This window comes from Chelonoidis abingdonii, chromosome 3 (assembly GCF_003597395.2).
Source record: "Chelonoidis abingdonii isolate Lonesome George chromosome 3, CheloAbing_2.0, whole genome shotgun sequence".
Taxonomy (NCBI): Eukaryota; Metazoa; Chordata; order Testudines; family Testudinidae; genus Chelonoidis; species Chelonoidis abingdonii.
Window position 1 is genome coordinate 51,702,749 of NC_133771.1, and position 19,167 is coordinate 51,721,915.

Here is a 19,167-nt window from a genome sequence, read left to right on the forward strand (position 1 = left end):
TGAACTAGATAAAATTTCATGCGAGGATAGGTTCATAACGGCTATTATTCCGGAATGGGCAGGAAATTGGTGTCCCTAGCCTCTCTTTTGCCAGGGGAAAAAAAAGGGCTGGGGGAAGGTGGGTGAAGGGGACGAGATACACCTTGATGTATTACTTTCTGTTCGTTCCCTCTTGGGCACCTGGTACTGGCCACGGTTGGCAAGCAGAATATGGATAGATGGACCTTTGATCTGACCCGAGTTTAGGGCCATTCTTATGTAAATAATAATAGTCATCTGGGAAGACAGCAGATATTTGAACCACAGTCAGACATAAGAAAACTATTTTATTTCAAGACACAGCTGGTGAGGCTGGACAAGAAAAGAAATTTTCCAGTGCCTTGACCATGATGGCAAGTGTCTATAGACACTTATATCTTAGACTTGATAGAGACATATCTGTGGTTGTTCTCTGTGTTCCCACTCCTGAATTTCAATTAAAATAAACAAACAAAGTGTCATATTCTCTCTGCTCTATTTCAAAATATGGGAATATAAAATTCCATTTCCCAAGTATCTTCTTTAACTTCCTGTCTTTCCAGACAAGATAAAAAAACAAAATCTTCCTCCCTGTCGCCTGCCAGCAGGTATATGGGATCTTGTGGGAGCAATTACGCACACAGTGTGGGGTGCCAATTTCTTTATTAAAGGAAAAGGTAGCTGAAGCGTTGGTGATTTATTAAACCAATTTAAATCCGAAGGGATGGGGGTTATAGGGTGTTTACAATAGACTATGATGATGCGGGGGCGGTTCTTCTTGAACAGTGTTGGGCGAGTTTCTCAGTGGGGTACAGTAAGTTGGGGTTCAGGCAGCTAATGGGATACAGTTTGACAGTCAATAAGCAACTCAACTTTATTATAGGAACTCTTAGATACAGTGTGAAATTGCCAAATGTACAAAAAGAAATGGAAAAAATAAGATGCTAGCTTCTATATAAAATGGTTACAATCTTGGATAGACTGTATTTAATGGTTGGTGGCCTTAGATACAATGAATATACCACAAATGTCTCTAATGTAAATACAAAGTATATCAAGCAATATGTTGATTAAAGTGAAATTATGCAATGTAGAAAATTACTGACTTAATTTTTGAGGCTGTGGATAGCAAGAGTGTACCTAAAAGCTGGGTTAAGACGGGGGGGGGGGGGGCGCAACTCGGCAAGTTCTTTTTTGAACCCTGTTATGGTCTTGGCCTTCACAACATCTTCTGGTAAGGAGTTCCACAGGTTGATTGTGCATTGTGTGAAGAAATACTTCCTTGTATTTGTTTTAAAGCTGCTGTCTATTAATTTTGTTTGGTGACCCCTAGTCTTATGTTATGAGAAGTAGTGAACAACACTTCCTTATCTACTTTCTCTACACCAGTCATGATTTTATAGAACTCAATTATATCTCCCCTTATCCATCTCTTTTCCAAGCTGAAAAGTCCCAGTCTTATTAATCTCTCTTCTTCATACAGAAGCTGTTCCATACCCCTAATCATTTTTGTTGCCCTTTTCTGAACTTTTCCAATTTCAGTGTCTTTTTTGAGACGGGGCGACCACATCTGCGCACAATATTCAAGATGTGGGCGCACCATGGAATTATAGAGAGGCAAGATGATATTTTCTGTCCTGTTATCTATCCCTTTCTTAATTATTCCCAGCATTCTGTTCACTTTTTTGGCTGCCACTGCACGTTGAGTGGATGTTTTCAGAAAACTATCCACAATGACTCCAAGATCTTTCTTGAGTGGTAACAGCTAATCTAGACCCCATCATTTTATATGTATAATTGGGATTATGCTTTCCAATGTGCATTACTTTGCATTTATCAACATTAACATTCATCTGCCATTTTGTTGCCCAGTCACCCAGTTTTGTGTGATCCTTTTGTAGCTCTTCGCAGTCTGCCTGTGTTTTAACTATCTTTGGTAATTTTGTATCATCTGCAAATTTTGCCACCTCACTGTTTACCCCTTTTTCTAGATCACTTTTATGAATGTGTTGAACAGCACTTGTCCTAGTTCAGACCCTTGGGGAACACCACTATTTAACTCTCCATTCTGAAAACTGACCATTTATACCTACCCTTTGTTTCCTGTCTATTAACCAGTTACCAATCTATGAGAGCACCTTCCCTCTTATCCCGTGGCAGCTTACTTTGCACAAGAGCCTTTGATGAGGGTCTTTGTCAAAGGTTTTTTGTCTTTTCAAGTGGCCAGAAATCTTCTAGATGCCTGCTGGACAAGTAAAGACATGGCCACAGGCCAAAAGAACATACCATGCTGGACTGAGGTAACACTACAATGTCTTAGCAGATAAGATTGGGGGAAGAGGAGAAACACAAAGTAGAGCAATCATGCCATTTTATTGTCTGTTAGGCACATACATCTTGATGGTTAATGATTTGGGTTCTTCTGAAATTATCAGCATTGTTCCCCTACACACACACACAATGTGCAATGAATGATATCTAAAGAAGAAAGTATGAAAGGCTACATCCTTAGATTTCATGCAATCAGCATGAATAGCATTTAACAAATAATACACCATAGAAAATATGAAATAAAAGCTCCATTACTAAAAAATTAAGATTTTTCTGGTTTTGGAAAGCTTATTAGAAAGAAAACTAATATTTAATATCATTTACAACCCCATTCTGAGAAATCAGGATGCAAGATCTGTCTCACAAGCTGAGGTATGGTCAAACAGTCTTAAAGAGATGGAGAAAGCTTGAGACTGCATTTTGGTCTGACTTTCTGTTTCCTTACGCCTAATCTCGTCTGCACGCATATTGTTTGGAGGACTACATCAGATGGTGAAGACCTGTACAGAAAGAAAATAAGGCGGTCAGAAAGTGACGAAAAGACCAAAACAGTGAAGGAAATGGAGATTTGGGCATCATCAGCATTGAACTTACACTCAAGGCTGAATTTAAAGTTAATGTGGTTACAGGCAATCATAGGGGTAGAAAAGAAGAATTGGCCAAAGAATAAGCACTTGAAGGCACTATTGTGGAAATGTCACATGAAAGAGGAGTATTCAATATCACCACCACCACCACCACCAAGAACCAACGGTAGTTGGAGAGGTAGAATGAAACCAGAACAGCTAAATGCCTGAGAAGTTCAACAAACATGCCAGCCTGGGAATGTCATGCTTAACAGTTTTAAAAGTAAGGTCCCACCAAGGTCAGGATGGATGATAAGAAGGAGTCCTAGTTAGAAAAGCCAAAAAGGTAATTAACTATGCATAGAAGAACAATTTCAGTATGTTGGAAAGGGAGGAAGCAATCAAAGAAGTTGGTTTAGAAGAGGTTTTTAGATATACAAGAACATCATTTTTTCCAAGATCATACAAAGAGGGAACTGTGGAGATAAAAAAAACTAGTGGGGAATCTTACTACTCTTGAGACATCCGCAAACATGATAAAAACACATACACATCTAAAGCACATGCTGTGCAACATCAGTCTCTGTACAATCAATTTGCTAAATTCCTTTTCTATCAGTAAACTGCAAAACCTGTTACTACATTTCTTCCAAACCTCTTGCACCTTTTAATGCAATAATTTGGTCCCCACTGTAAAAGTTTCCATTTGCAACCATAAAAATTTCTAGATATTCTGGGTAATCAGAAGAAAATTGCATTTCCAGTCACCATTGGAGGGACAAGGAAAAGGTTAAAAAAAATCCCACAAATGAAAACAAAATGAAGTCATTCTATTCCTTTTTCTAGCAACCTTTCAACTCTTGTTCATCTTCTTCTCTTTGTGGTTCTCCACCAGCTCTGTTCCCTAGCTTCCCATGAGACTGAATTCATCCTAAGTGCAGAGCTCTGCTCAGATCTTGGGAGGGGGAAGAGTGTATCTCCACAAATCTGCACCACATAGCCTTAGCAATAGTTACAGCAACTGAAGGGCTGATACAAGAGGCAGCTGTTCTACCTCCACAAGCTTTATACCAGTGGAGAATTCATCTATGCAGGGAGAATTCATTGCTGGTAACCTTCGGGCAGAGTATGTCCACTTTGCACTGGCTCTGTGGCTCAAAGGGTATGTCTACACTGCATACTAAGCCCAGGGTCTTACTCAGGTTTGATCTCAAATCCCCCTTCTAGCCACACACACATGACTATGATTTGGTCTTAGGATCTGCTTGGGGGGTAGGTCGGATCCCCAAGTCGCTCTGTGACTTGAATGCAAGTCTTATAATTTTGCAGTATAGACACAAATCTAGCTGCAGACCTGAGTCAGAAAGTGAGTGTACTGCAGTATGAATGCTTTGGCACAACTGTGAGACCTGGATCCAGCAACTGTAAATCCAGATTTGCAATGCAGCATGGATACTCAGGTGTGGGCTTGGACACATGAGTCCACGAGCCCTAGTTCCACAGACCTACATTTTCCGTGTAGTGTAAACATTTCCAAAGTGGCTTGAGTTGACTGGAGACCACCACCCTATCCCCTGTTTCTTCCATTCCATGTGATCATTATTGAACAATAAAAATAAATCTACCAAAGTGAAGATGGTAGGAAAAAATGTGGAAGAGGTGAGAATACCTGGAATAGTCACAACTCTGACATGGCTTTTGGAGACCATTGTGAATCCTGGCTGCTGTATGTAGACTATAGTTTGGGACACAAGGCAACAATCAGCACATCGTTAGAAGTGGGTGGGGACCAGAGTTTTCATCCTGTGAAAAATTTTACATTTGGAATGTCATGTTTTAAAAAGTCAGTTTCAGCAGCCAGCTCCTTGGCTACCTGGTCAACTCACCATCTGGCAACTTGCCTGCCCATTAAGTGGGCAGCCCAGGGATCCTGCTGCCTGGGAAGCCAGGAAGCCCAGGGAGCTGGCTAGCTGAGTACTTACTACTAAGGAAGCAGGACAGCTAGGAAGCCTGCAACCCAGGAATTCTGACCATTTAGGCAACTGGCCAGGTAGGTAGCCACCACTGACTGGGCTGGGCAACCCACCCATCTGCAGGCAGACAGTTGGGGAGCTGTCCAGCCTGCAAGCCAACTTCCCAGGTAGTCTGGGGTGGTCCAGAGGCCTGCTAGGCAAGGAGCTGGGCAGCTAGGAGGGCTGGCAGGAAATTGGCTAGCCTTCCTGATGGGTTTCCATCAAAAGTTTTTCTACAGAATCTAATTGATAGAAAGTTTTGATTCAGCAAATCAGCATTTCCCAACACAAAACTGTTCTGCTGGAAAATTCTTGACCAGCTCTATTCAAGATGGGTTAGCAATTTAGAAGTTTATAGAGTATTGTGGACCTGGCTATTTTAAGCTCCTTCCCCAGTTTTCACCCACAAAGAGTGGTGCCATTTGGTTTCTTAAAACATTTCTTAGCCTGAGCATGGTTTTCTGAATTAGGACTTCAAAGTTTACTTCTTCCTACTGTGGAAGTTGCATTCCATCCTGAAGTTCATGTTCTCTGTCTGTAGGATTGGGACCCGTAGCTCAGGGATTAAGGCACTCTCATTGGAACAACTTGAGCACTGGAATTTCCTCCCTCATGCATTCTGCCCAAATCCAAGTTTGGCAATTGTTATTTTTAAGGGTAAAAGTCAAGATTTTTTCACGCTGTTTTTTTCTTAATTTGTGCCCTTAGCCCAAGGGTATCCCATCAATAAGATAGGTGAGTATGTTTGTGCTAATTGCTAGACAGATGTTGATTTTAATGTCTGTAAAGTGCTTGACTATCATGAACATAGATAGAATATCAATAACACAAATAAACAGCTTCATTTGTACTTCTTCCTTAACTTTTAGATTTTATTTTCCCCTTGTTGTTACATTGAAGTCCTTTGCTTAACTGCCCAGCTATGTCATATACATCAAGTCTGAGAAGGATTTGTTTCTCCATTTAATGTTTTACTTATAGGAGTTACAAGTTTATAGATACCAGCCCCTAGTGTTATGATACTATTTTAATTTAGAAGCAGATGACCGTTATTTCACTGTAAGCCTTTTCACAGATTTATAGAGTCATAAACCTGATGGTGCTTTAGGGATGCTTTCAAAAGAGAGCAATAAGAAACATTAGTAGAAATGTTTGAAAGAAAAGTGTTGCTGGATAGTCTAGAAGTTGTTTCAGATTTGTAATAATTTTGGTGGTGAATCTGAGTGCTTATGCAAGTGACTGATAGTGTAGTCATATGGTATATTGTGTATATCTTCCATGGAAGCTTTGCCAGCATATCCTGCCAGTACTCCTCAGTTCTGACAAAAAGAAAAATTGTGTATGCAGCGGTGTTGTAGCCATGTCAGTCCCATGTGATTAGAGAGATAAGGTTGGTGAAGTAATATCTTTTGTTAAACCAACCTCTGTTAGTGAGAGACAGGACCGGCTCCAGGCACCAGCTGAGCAAGCAGGTGCTTGGGGCGGCCAAGGGGAAGGAGCGGCACGTTGGGCTCTTCAGCAGCAATTCAGCAGCAGGTCCCTTGGTCCCTCTTGGAGGGGAGGACCTACCACCCAATTGCCGCCAAAGAAGAAAGCGGCGTGATGGAGCTGCTGCTGATCGCAACTGCGGCTTTTTTTCTTTCCTGCCGTTTGGGGTGGCAAAAACCCTGGAGTGAGAGACACAAACATACTGGGAAAGTGAGTATGTTTCCCAGACCTTAAGAAGAGCTCTGTGTAAGCTTGAAAGCTTGTCTCTGTCACCAACAGAAGCTGGTCCAGTAAAAGATATTAACTCGCTCACCTTTTCTCTCTAATAATAATAATAAAAAAATCTTGACATTCCAAACCAGGCTTGCCATAACCAAAGACTAAACAGTTGTGCCATGTTTTTCCAACATGGGAAAAATGCCCACTGCTGCCTAAATTGACCAAATCACTACACATGTTAAAGATTATGGCCCAATTGAAAATAATAATCTCTCCCTCACTATACAGTACTTTTTTTCATTTACTAATAATATCTTTGTGGGAATTTTAGTAAGGCACCATTTTACTGTTCATTTTGCTTTTACACCAGTTTTGCATCTTTCTTTTTCCTGTTTGGATAGAATTCTTCGCAGCCATAATAACCTGTTTGATAATGATTATGTGTGTAGTTCTATGTTTAAACAATGCTCTGATGGGGCTCTGAAAGTACTCTTTCAAATGCCCCAAAAGCAGATAACTTAGAGGCATATTAGAAATGCAAAGTGTTGAAACTTGACAATAGTAATCAGTTTTGCTTTGTTTCCAAAATGGTCGTGTTTACCTCAGTAGTAAACACATTTCATGTATTATAAATATCTTCCTACATTACTAGAGTTGTTCTATGTTCATCTATGCTCTCATCTGGTTACCTAAAATGTTGAGAAGGGACATCAGTCAATACCACTGGAAAAATGCAATGCCTAGCAGGCTTTATGATTTTAGAAACAAGATAAAAGCTTTATGACTCAAAGAAAACAATCAAATGCTTTTTTGTAGCCACAAGCATCATATTTACTTAAAGGATTGTGACTATAAAAGCAAATATCTCTTACAGGAAGCCAGGACAAAAGCTGTCAGAGAACAGGGTAGTAAATAGCTCTGAAATTGTTTTCTCTGCTTCATTTCAAAAGCTTAAGGCTAAGAATGTTTGACCTTTTACAAATGGAATGGTTTCCTGCAGGTCATGGTGCTGTACTGAATGCTGATGGTTATGTGGAACTTGATGCAATCATCATGAATGGTAAAACTCTCGCTGCTGGCGCAGTCTCCTGCATCAGGAATATTTCTAATCCAGTGACATTTGCTTGTTCAGTCTTGGAAAAGGTAGAGAACTTTTATTTTCTTCATCTGTGCAGTTTCAGTTCTAATGTTTCTTGACAGGGGGACAAATAAGATTGTGTAATTGTTAAAAATGATCCAGAAAATGTAAAAGAGTCAGGGAGAAAAATGTTAAGCTAAACAAATAATCTAACTAATCACATCTGTTGTCAGGCATTTGTCACCATGACAAATTAGTGAAATATGTAAGGTGTTTCAATTGAAAATTATATTGTTATTTTAGCATTAATAATTTAAATTTTTAGTGAATTTTACGCTGATTAAAGGCCAAATCTTGGTCCCACGGAGGTCAATGGAAGTTTTTCTGTTGACCTCAATGGGATCAGACTTGGCCTTAAGCATAGACAATTTTTATTTTTTGGTCTGTTAGTATTTCCTGTGTAAGCTAATGCTTTTGTCTATACTGCTCCTGGAGACTCACTCCTGCTGTGAAACCTGCAAAAATCAGCCAGCTGATGTTGACTAGGTTGTGCAACAGTTAAGGGAATATTTATTTATTTATCTATCTATCTGCATCATGACCCCTGTCACTCTCTGATTGCAATTAACAGTGGGAGACACCAAATCTGACAATATGCACTGAGAACACAGTAGAAATAGACATAGATGTCATCATAAAGGGCACCTAAAGTCATCAGTTTCAATGTGGAAGGATTCTTTGTAGAGAAGGCTGATGTTCTGTCTGATATAAAAGTATATATCATGCTTGCAAGAAACAGAGAGAGAGACAACAGTCCCAAACATCCCTGGAATGTATATTTCTGTGAACGTAAAAAGCAACATCTGTGGCAGCACAATACTTGTACTAGACAAAAGACAGGTGAAAACCATTACTGCAAAACACTGTGGTACAATGGAACTTGATCAAATCGCAGTAGTTTGTTTACAAGCCATCATCTGAACCGTTTGCATGGCCAGCCAACTTTCTCCTGTCAGAAAAACCATGCCTTGTCATAGGGGACTTCAGTAGTCACACCACCATCTGGAAAACTCCAACAATGACAATAAGGAAGAAAATTTGAGATGGGCAGTGACAAACAACTTGATCTTGCTCTGTGATTTCAATGACAAATATACCTTCCAAAGGATATGATGGAACAAAGAGTACAATCCCCACGTACCCTTTGTTATTCATCAAAATACAGGCAACTTCAAAAAGGAGATCATGGCAGCAATTCCAAGGTCAAAGCATAGACCAATGCAATTGCCATTAGAGGCTATAGTACAGCCCAGAGAAACAAAGTATCTGCTGCTATTCAGCTTTAGAAAGGCTGACTGGGAAGGCTTTACCCCTCAATTGGATTAATCCATTAACTGGATTAAACTGGAGTAATCGGTAATATTACTCTGGCACATGAGTGTTATGGAGAATTTGTCTCCCTGTTGTGGAAAACTGCCCCAAAGTACACCCTTCTGGGACACTGGAAATTATTTGTACCTGGGCTGTACTATAATCTAAAAAAATATCTAAAAAACAGAACAGATCAGAAACAATCTAAAAAATATTCAAAACTGTTTGACTTGGATCCGTTTGATGAAGAAACCATTGGACTCAGGAACATGCTTAGATGAGAGAATGGAAAACCTGTGTTATAATAGCAAACTAAAGCCTGGGCTAACATTTGCAAGCTGAACCCTGATGGACGAAACCCCAAACTCATTGCCACAGTCTCTCACAGACAAGCTGCACACTAACTCTCCCTAAATGGTAAGCCAGCCACAAAGTAAAACAGGAAAAGAACAAGTTAAGCAGGAATGTTGCCCACTCCTCAGATAGCAAAGTGCACAATGAACAACTCAATACTGAGACACTTATAATAGCCATGGAAACTCTAAAATATGGAAAAGCAACTGGACTCAATGCTGTATCTAATGAATAATTAGTGCATTTTGTCACAAGAGTGCAGAAATGGCTGTTTGACATCTTTAATGCTTACATGGAGACAGCACAGAACCCCAGGATGTGGAGGCAGGACAAAGTGATTGCACTAATCAGACCATATAGAGACCCTAACTCTGGAAAGAGTTGTCACCCAATATCCTTTTCTCAACCTACAAGCTATATGCACGGATGATCATGTGTAAAATAGAGCCAATAGTGGAAGAGCAGCTGACTGATGACCAAGTCTATTTAAGCCCATCACATTCATGCTAAGGCTAAGTTGCAACCCATCTCAAAACATCAAAGAGAGTTTCTCAACCTGCAAAATTACAGGGTCAGTTTTTGTTGATGATCTGCCAGCAGCTTATGACACCATGAACCATTGTGCACGTCTACTGAAATTGACAAGAATTCTGAGAAAAAGCAAAATGGTCCAGGTCATCTCCTCCCTGCTTGAGAATCAATATTTTCTTTTGCTGAGATGAATGTTCAGAAAAGTCAGTGGCATACTCAAGAGAATGGATTGCCTCAAGGTTCAGTGTCATCACACTTGCTGTTTAATGTCTACAAAAATGACCCATCAGAATTACCTGATGTGTGAAGATTCATTTATGCAGATCACCTTTGCATCACCACCCAGTCAGAAAGATTGGAGGACACTCTGTAAGTGTACTCTGATTGGTTCCCTGAATGTATTTGGAAAATATTATCTCACATGGTTCTTGAATGCTATTCCTAGATAGACATAAGTGTGTGCCATTCACCTGAAACACTATCAAGCCATGTGAAAACTTCAGATATCATGGGATGGTAATCGTTGATTGCTATGAACATCAGGTGTACCTTGAGTTCACAGACTGAATGCTGACATTCAAGAAGCACATAAAGAAGCTGAAAAAAGTGAACTCTAGGAATTGTGTATTCCAGAAACTGGCCAACACAAAATGAAGAGCTGACCCTGGAACACTTTGAGCAACCAGTCTCACCCATAATACTCAGCTGCATAAAAATATGCCCTAGTATACTCAAGCCATTCACATATAATTGATACTGAACTCAATAAATCCATTACTACCATAAGATAATAATCCTGTATGTTCTCAGAGGTTTCATTCCGTAGTATATTGAGTTGTTAGAATTAATATTTTTTTATTTCACATTAGGTATTGTATTTTTTATGTAAATTACTGTATTGGGTTCTTGGAAAATATATACATGTAGATTTTGAGAAATCCAAAGAATGAGATAATATGAAGATTATTTTTATTACTCTGTGAGGGGAATAGGTCAACATTTAGAAACAAAAATGGCAAAATGGAAGAGAAATGATTCATATAATCTGTTTATAATAATTTATCTATAGAAAAATACATAACAATTAGGTGGCTAATGTAAAAGGGATCCACCTAAACAAAAACTTGCTTCAAAATATCATGTGCTGTAGCCTCACCCCAACCCTCCAAGAAATATTTCCCTAGACAATTTTTATAATTATAATTAAAGTTGTTTATTGCTGTACTAATTACTCAGTATTACTGGTACAGTATTACTGTACAAAGAAAGCACTTCGGATAACAGTTTCGGTGCTTTCAGTGACTTCATAAGCTAGTGTCATAGTTCATACATCAGATATAAGCATTCACATGAAATGAATTGATAGACAATCTTCTTTAACTTTCTTCTTAAATGAGATAGTTAGAGATGGTATTTAAGAAAAAATATTGTTCATACACTTACAGACAAAATAATTGTAAAGTAAACAGAGAAAGATTGTTACTAGAACCAAATGGAACTAGTATCACTGCTTAAATAAAATGAGTGTTCTGGTAGCTGTTCTATTTCTAAGTTTTGAAAGTACATTGTTATAATTCAAGTGCAAGTAAAAAATGATCCTTAAAGATTTTATTTTTATTTTTAATTCAGCTTGCCATAAAAGTAGCTTACAGGAAAAAAAACATAATTTTAATTACACCAGCACAACTTGCATCTCTATAGTTAAAGGGCTTCCAGCAATTTCTTTAAATACTTCTGTTTCCATAGTCTACAAAAAGATACATTCTAGTCATAATCTTCTATAGAACAGATCAGAAGAAAAATGCTTATTTTTGTAAATTAAAGTTTGAAGAAAACACATCAGACTCTTTAGTAATAGATGATCAAAAGAATAGAAATACTTCCCTGCTTTTTGATTTTTTTACATTTTTTATTAGTTTTCAAAATATGAAACTATTTTTTCCTAGCCAAGCAGTTTGATTTCTAAGTAAGATGCACCAGCTATGGAAGGACTCAAGTTGCTCTGCACAGAAAACACTGAGGATATTTGTCTTGGCTCCATGGAAGTCAATGACAATTTTGACAAAATTTCACCCTGGAACTTTGTGGGAGCAGGGGGATCCAGCCATGCTGGGGCAGCTGGCAGAACTGAGAGCTGGTTTTGGATTGTTATATATATTAATGTATAACAAATTGTGCTACATTGTTGGTAGCTAAATATTGTGTTTATCAATAAAGAGGAAATTAGAGATGAAAGGAAAAATATAAAAAAATGGACCAGACACTGATAGTTTATGGGTATATGATTAGAAACAGGACCAAATTATTTGAGTTTTTGTTATTTTTCTACCTGAATGTAACTCCTACCAGGGGCTTACAGTTTTTTCATTGCTGTAACTCAAACCTGACTTTAAAATCATACATTTTAGTAATTTCCTGTGAGATACATATACAGCTAACAAGAGCACAGCCTCTTTATGATAGATAACCAGAGCTTGCAATTTGTATCCTTATTCAGAGAAGTCTCTCATTGGTTTAAAAATGGGAGAATAGCCATAAACCATTCTTTTGTTTTAAAGTGTAGATTATTGGTTTATCACATATGGGCTACAGTGTTATAGGTGCTGATGCAATGGTGGTGGACTTGGTATGAAACTTTAGTTTGGAGCTATTATAGTCAAGTAGATAAAAAATCAGCTTTTAAGAATATCTTTACATTCATAAATGACAAATGAAACCCATTTCAATGTATCATTACACTAATTATAAATGTAAGTATATGTTTAAAAGAGTGCCCCCACACATTTATAAAAGAGCGATCCAATCTCAAAGAAGATCTTTATAGACCCACCCCCACACCATCCCATTCAAATCTCACAATTCTGTGGGTTCAAGAACATGTTAAGCTGATGACCAAAATGACTTGGACTATCTTTCTCTGTGGTGAGGATGTGAGATGCTACCCATGAGAAGAAAGCTCATGTGATTCAACATCTTGCCTTCTGGCTGTTTTGCTTCCTGAATTTGTGGAAAAACTCACTTTTCCGTCACAATCTTCAGGGCTTTATAACCATAGTACCCTTTCCTGCACATCCCATGGCTGAATCTCCTTTCTGGCTGAACAAACATAATTTTGTCAAAATGTATGGTACCTAGGAGAAGTGCAGAATAACTTTCTGCCTATCCAAGTGGTAGTTTGCTGGTGAAGCTTCCTTGTCATCTGTGTTTCCTTCCCTGTTGTGGCCCAACTTCCCCAAAAAAGTCAAAGGAGTAATCTGAACAGGAGAATTGAATCAGCTTCAGGCCTTTATACACAATGATTCATGAGTTTCCTTGAGGATACACCCTAATGAATGTCCCAAACTTGTCAGTACAGAGGTCATTCCAGGCCTAATTTTAGGAACACCAGGTTATAAAAACTAAGGTGCAGGTTCGTCTCTGTCTCTACCAAGCTCTGTGCTGCACAGTCCAGTGCCTTTCAGGGAGACCAAAACAAATAAATAAAAAGCAAGATAGAGCCACTGTCACAGCTGGCATCTCTTCTTCTCTGAATAATTGTGGTGGCCCCTTATCCCTCCTCCTCAAATGCTCAGCATCAGGCTATTGCTGCTAGACATCATGACCTGTAGCTTTTGAACAGGATTTTCTATTGTCCCCCATGAGAACATATTTATCTTCTTTACCATGTTAATTGGACATATTTTACTAAATAAATTAGATAAGGACCTTGATCCTGCAAGCTGTGTCCCATATGAGTAGACCCACATGCAATAGAAAGCCCTATTGAATTCAGTAGGATTCTGCTTAGGCAAACTTCTGCACCTGTGCAGGGAATCTTGCAGGATCAAAACCAAACTTTCTGTAAAATAATCTGCTGCTGCTTCTAAACTCTAGGAATTATTTCGGGGAATTTCTATGGCCTGTGTTATATAGGAGGTCAGACAATGATGACAGTGGAGTCTTCTGGCCTTGGAATCTACGAATCTATTCTTTTGATGTTAAAACATCACTCACTAAGGGAGACTTAAAAAAACCCTAATATATATGAAACCCTATCACAATTTTGCTAGAACAGCCCTGGATCATTCAAACTATTTATCATCAACCATTACAGCAGCTCATTCTGGAGTTAAACTAAAGGAGGAGATAAATAGAAGATGGGAAAGAGAGCGCAGTTAATTGAATTTCATCCGTCTGACAGTATTAATTCCTTCATACTTCATCCTTCTCTTCTTCTTGGGCATTCATCTCAGCAGAAGCTTGGCTGGTATTGGGACTAGCAAACCTAAATTAACTCTTCATGTTCCCTGACAGCCATCCTTTATGTACCAACAATTTTAAGAACTTTTTAAGAAGTATCAAAGACTTAGGTCATAAATTCCAAGAGTATTAGCTCAAATGCAGTCTTTCTCTGTGCCTAATATAGAAATCCTAGCTATAGACCAAATTGTGGTCCAGCTGGAGATGGCTACCTACATACTAGTTATCAGTGTGGAAGGGGAATCAGGCTCTGGGAGCCTCTATGTACTCCTCTTTGTGCAGGTGGACAGAAGAGAATGGGGACTGGGTAGAGCTTGGATCCCCCTTGACAGTACACCAGCCACTGTAGCTGCATTAGCATGCTGGGGAAAGTACACTGTGCTGGGTGTTGACCAGGTGCAGTTTACTTACAGCTGGGAGCAGCAGAAGGAAAACAGAGAGAGATTGTAAGTTGGCGTTTCAGTATCCTTACCCTTGGGTGGGTTGCAAAGCCACAATTGAAACCTGTATGTTTTTTGTTTGTTTGTTTGTTTGTTTTTTAATTAAAACATAGAGGGTTCAGGGTTTAATGAAAACCTACAGATATGATGGCTACAGGAGTGTGACATGACACCCCCGTATTCTTCATAGGGATATTGTTAGGATTATGGCATAACTATGATGTATTTATTCCAGTTAAGGCATGTGAGATATCATTGGAAAGGTCATGATTTACTGAATATGATTCTTATTTGTATGACAGTGTCATTTTGGTGTCTGAAGTTAAGAATATTTTATATGCATCTATTAAAAATGTCTTTACACTTGGGGAACACGCACTAGACAGAATGCAATCAGTCTAGATGGCTGGTTGGTAAGGGCCATTAGGGAGAACAATAGTTCTTTGAAGATGCTAATCTCCCACCGGGGAGCCTTCCTGGGGATGCTGCAAACAGCCTCTGAGTTATGGCTGCTCTGACCCTACAGGGACATGTGACCAAGTCACCTGTTACTGGATTCCATTATCATACCAGTGTTTTTCCACTGACCAGGTGTGGGACTCAAACTGGAAGACAAAGGATTCCTGCCATATTCAAAAACTATTTAAGGCAGGGGAATGACATCGTCATGGTTCGTTCTTCACTGACTTTCTGCCCAAGAAAGGAGACTGCTGGAAACACCTGAGAAACAAAAAGACTGAACTAGGGGGGAAAGGCTGAACCCAGGGTAGAAGGTTGTTTAGTCTGTGAAAGGAATAACTGGAGTTTTAAGCTGCAAGCAAGTGTAGCTTGCCTTCAAGAATCTCTCCAATCTACCTAAAACAACATTTAGGATGAGAATTTGCTACACATTTCCAATTTATTTGGGATATTAAACTTAGTTTGCATTTTTGTTTTATTTGCTTGGTAATCTGCTTTGATCTGTTTGCTTTCCCTTATCACTTAAAATCTATCTTTTGTAATTAATAAACTTGTTTTTGTTTTGTCTAAAACCAATGTGTGTGGAAATCACAATTTGGGACAGAAAGCTGTGTATATACCTCTCCACATTAAGGGAGGGGGTGAATTTAATGAGCTTATGCTATGCAGTACTCTGTGCAGTGCAAGACGGTGTGATTTTGGGTTTACCCTTTAGAGTGGGGTGTGCACTTGAGAACTGGGCAATTCCTTAGCTGAGCCTTCCTGTGCAGAGCTGATTTCAGTGTCTGTGTGTTTCTGTAGCTGGGTGTGTACCTGTGTGCTGATGAAAGTGTGAGCCTATGCAGCTTGTTACAGAATTACAGGGTGAGAGGGAGCTCAGGCTGGTGGTCAGGTGGGCTCAGTAGTACCCCAGTTCCAGGTGGCACCTCAAAGGAGGGGAAACCCGTCACAAGGGGAACATTTTAATATCTCTGGGTTCAAGTCTGGTTTCTTTGTAAAAAGAGATATAACCCCAAAGAATGAGAAAAAAGACACTAGAGGGCGGGTGAAGTAGAAGATAGTTTCTGGAAACTTTGGCTCAATATACATCCCTCTCTTTTAATATAGGTGGTCCTCTATTGGGCCATTCAGGAAGTAGGGAAAGAAATTTAGTTAGTAATCATTGTGTGAGTAATTAGAAAATGGAAATATATTAAAAGCCTGTTGTTTGCCATAATATTATGGAACTCTGTATTCTCCTAAAGGAATTCTAGCAATAAGAGTAGTTATTTGTAAGCCATGTAAAGGGCAAGTGAGATATATTACTCATAACTGAAATTTATTTAAATTTTGTTATTGTTTAAATATAGAAAAATAGATTTTTTAATGTAGCAAGGTTGATCTACGCTTTAACATGCTGAAGAGCAGTACAGATCCAATCTATATTGCATAAAATATCAACAATAAGGCATTTACTCTGAGGAAAATATTAATTTAAACTTTCAAATAAACACAGAGGGGGTGAGATCCTTGACTTGTATGAACTGGTATTTTTTTGAAGTCAGTGTATGGAATATGCAAATTTATACCAAGTGAGGATCTAACCTGTTTTTTTTTAAATATAATTTTTGTGAATGGCCTTTTACCAGTTGTTTGGTTTTATTTAAAGAAATGTGTGCACTTTCTCTCCCAAACATATTAACACAGAGTAATATTTCATAAATGGTAAGCAGGGCCGGCGCAACCCATTAGGCAACCTAAGCGGTTGCCTAGAACACTAACATTTGTGGGGGTGGCAACCACGGCAGCCAGGTCTTTGGCCGCCCTGGTCGGTGGTGGTATTTCAGAGACGGGACCTTCCGCCGCCTCTTTTGGGGGCAGCATTTCGGAGGCAGGACTTTCTGCCGCCTAGGGTGGCAAAAAAGCTGGCGGTACTCCTGATTGTAAGAGGCTTTTCTTTCCTTTATTTGACAATGTGGCATTCAGCTTTAATACAAAATGTTCTGTTTGGTTGTTCATGAAGTGCTGAAGCTTAAAAATCTAATTGTCAAGCAATTACGAAGAAATTAACGTAGATAATTTTGCAGCATATCTGCTGTGTAGGGAACTAAAGGAAAAGCTAGACTACTTCAAAGCATGTAGTGCTGTATTCAGCTTGGACGCTTTAAATCCGAACACTGAAATAAGGATGTATTCTAGAGGCACCTGTGAAACCTACAGTGAAAGACCTTGGCTTATCAGTGGCCTGACAGATAAGCTTGACTGATTTAGATTAAAAATTCATCAGCTTCTGATCAATTACCCTATCAGACTTCATTCCCCTATGCTCTGTAATAGTAATCTGAAGCTAGCCTGTCCTGATGAAGAAAAATAGTATTAATAATCACTTTAATATTTAAAGTTTCATTGTCCTAGTAATAGTCCAGATTTAGAAAGCATTTTTCCCTTGACAAAATGGCAAATCACCATTAAAATATTATTTTCTAAAAACATGTCATCAAGTCTTAGAAAACATTATTTTGAAAGAATTGGTCTTATTGCACAACAGTACTGACATCAAAGACTAAGAACCTTATTTTACATTTTCTGAAACATAATTAAAAAGTACAAACTGCACTGAAGAGAGAGATTTTTGTTTTCTTATTTCAACTTTATAATTAAAAAATTTTTCATGGGATTTTTTATTTAGCTTTTGAACAAAAACATAGCAGGTTTATTTAATTTGCATGAAGAGCAAAAGAATAATTTCCCAAATAAATTTCACAAATTGCCACTATAATATTGAGTGCTCCAGCTTAACTTCCTGAAAAGAGAACCAGGAAGATTAGACAGAAATGGACGTGAATTATCTTCAAGTGCTTTTCATGCAGCATCTGACTTTTTTTATTTTAGATCTTTTCTCTTTAAATATGACACACACTCTGGTTTCTGTTCTCGAATGCAGTTAAAAAATAACATGTTTTTACATAGTGAGATGTTGAAATATAATTTTTAGCTTGCAAATTATATATGGACACTGGGAAATGTTCTTTATATGTACTATAACTGATCTGAAGATAAGCATTTGGATTTTGCACAGGGTATTACTCAAGAGGGTACTGGCAATCTGCATAGGTATGCTTCTTCCTCTCAAAACAGCAGAGACAGATTTAATTGCCACATTATACAATAAGACTCCAGCTCTCTTTTGTACCTATTTAGTAACTTTATTGTTTAATTCTGCCTTTTCTCTCTTTCTTTAAGTACTAAAACTGAACCAGTGGAGGGGAAAAAAAAGAAAAAAAAGCTTTCATTTATTAAGAATTCAGCTCTCCTACTGCTGAGCTGTGAAATCTCCCCAGCCTTTGTCCATCTGCAGTCGTGAAGCTTCACTCTAACTCAGATAGCTAAAAATAAAAAATCAGCACATCTGTGGAACACAGGCTTTGGCATATTGTGGCCCTCCCACTCATCCCTCCCTCTGGCTTCTGCACTGAACTGGTTGTTAAGAAGAGCCTCTCATTTACAATACCCACAGTGCCTTTTCATACTGCTGGCTTTCTCTGGCTACATGACAGGCCCTATCTGTGGTGATCATATCAAGTTCTCATTGAAGTACTGATCATGACTCCATGAGAAATCCGGACCAGAAGTAAATGGGTAACATAACATGGAAGGTTACAGTGCTGAGAATTTAAAGACAATTGCAAACATGAAAGATTGTTTTGATAAAATCTGCATTCTAGTGTACAAGTCTGACATCAGAATGAAAAAGAAGTTTATTCACTCAAATGTTACAGCTTTTTAAGATCTGAGATAACATCTCTGAGCAGCTTAATATTCAAAGCATGAGCGATCGTGTCTATACCTAGCTGACTACACAAACATGGCCCATCATTTGCCTGAGTTGAACTTTAAGAAGAAATCCTTGCATAAAATATTAATGTGTATTAAAGGACAAATTTTGCCCCTGTCTCCCTTTCTGTGGAGCCTCCCCTGGCAGTGAAACCTGTGCAGTTCCACTGTCAAAGGGGTTAGTACAGGTTTCCAGATATACAAATGGCGCATACTCTGGGCATGACATAGAGCTCAATTTGCAGAAG

General features: G+C 38.6%; 1 protein-coding gene across 1 annotated transcript in view; it reads left to right on the top strand.

Annotated features, from left to right (window-relative positions):
* Positions 1–19,167, top strand: part of LOC116834330 (isoaspartyl peptidase/L-asparaginase-like) — a 225,575-nt gene that overhangs the window by 33,734 nt on the left and 172,674 nt on the right. Inside the window, exon 2 of the mRNA XM_032796331.1 lies at positions 7,635–7,777. Coding sequence (XP_032652222.1) covers positions 7,635–7,777 — 143 coding nt within the window. The remainder of the gene's footprint in view (positions 1–7,634; positions 7,778–19,167) is intronic.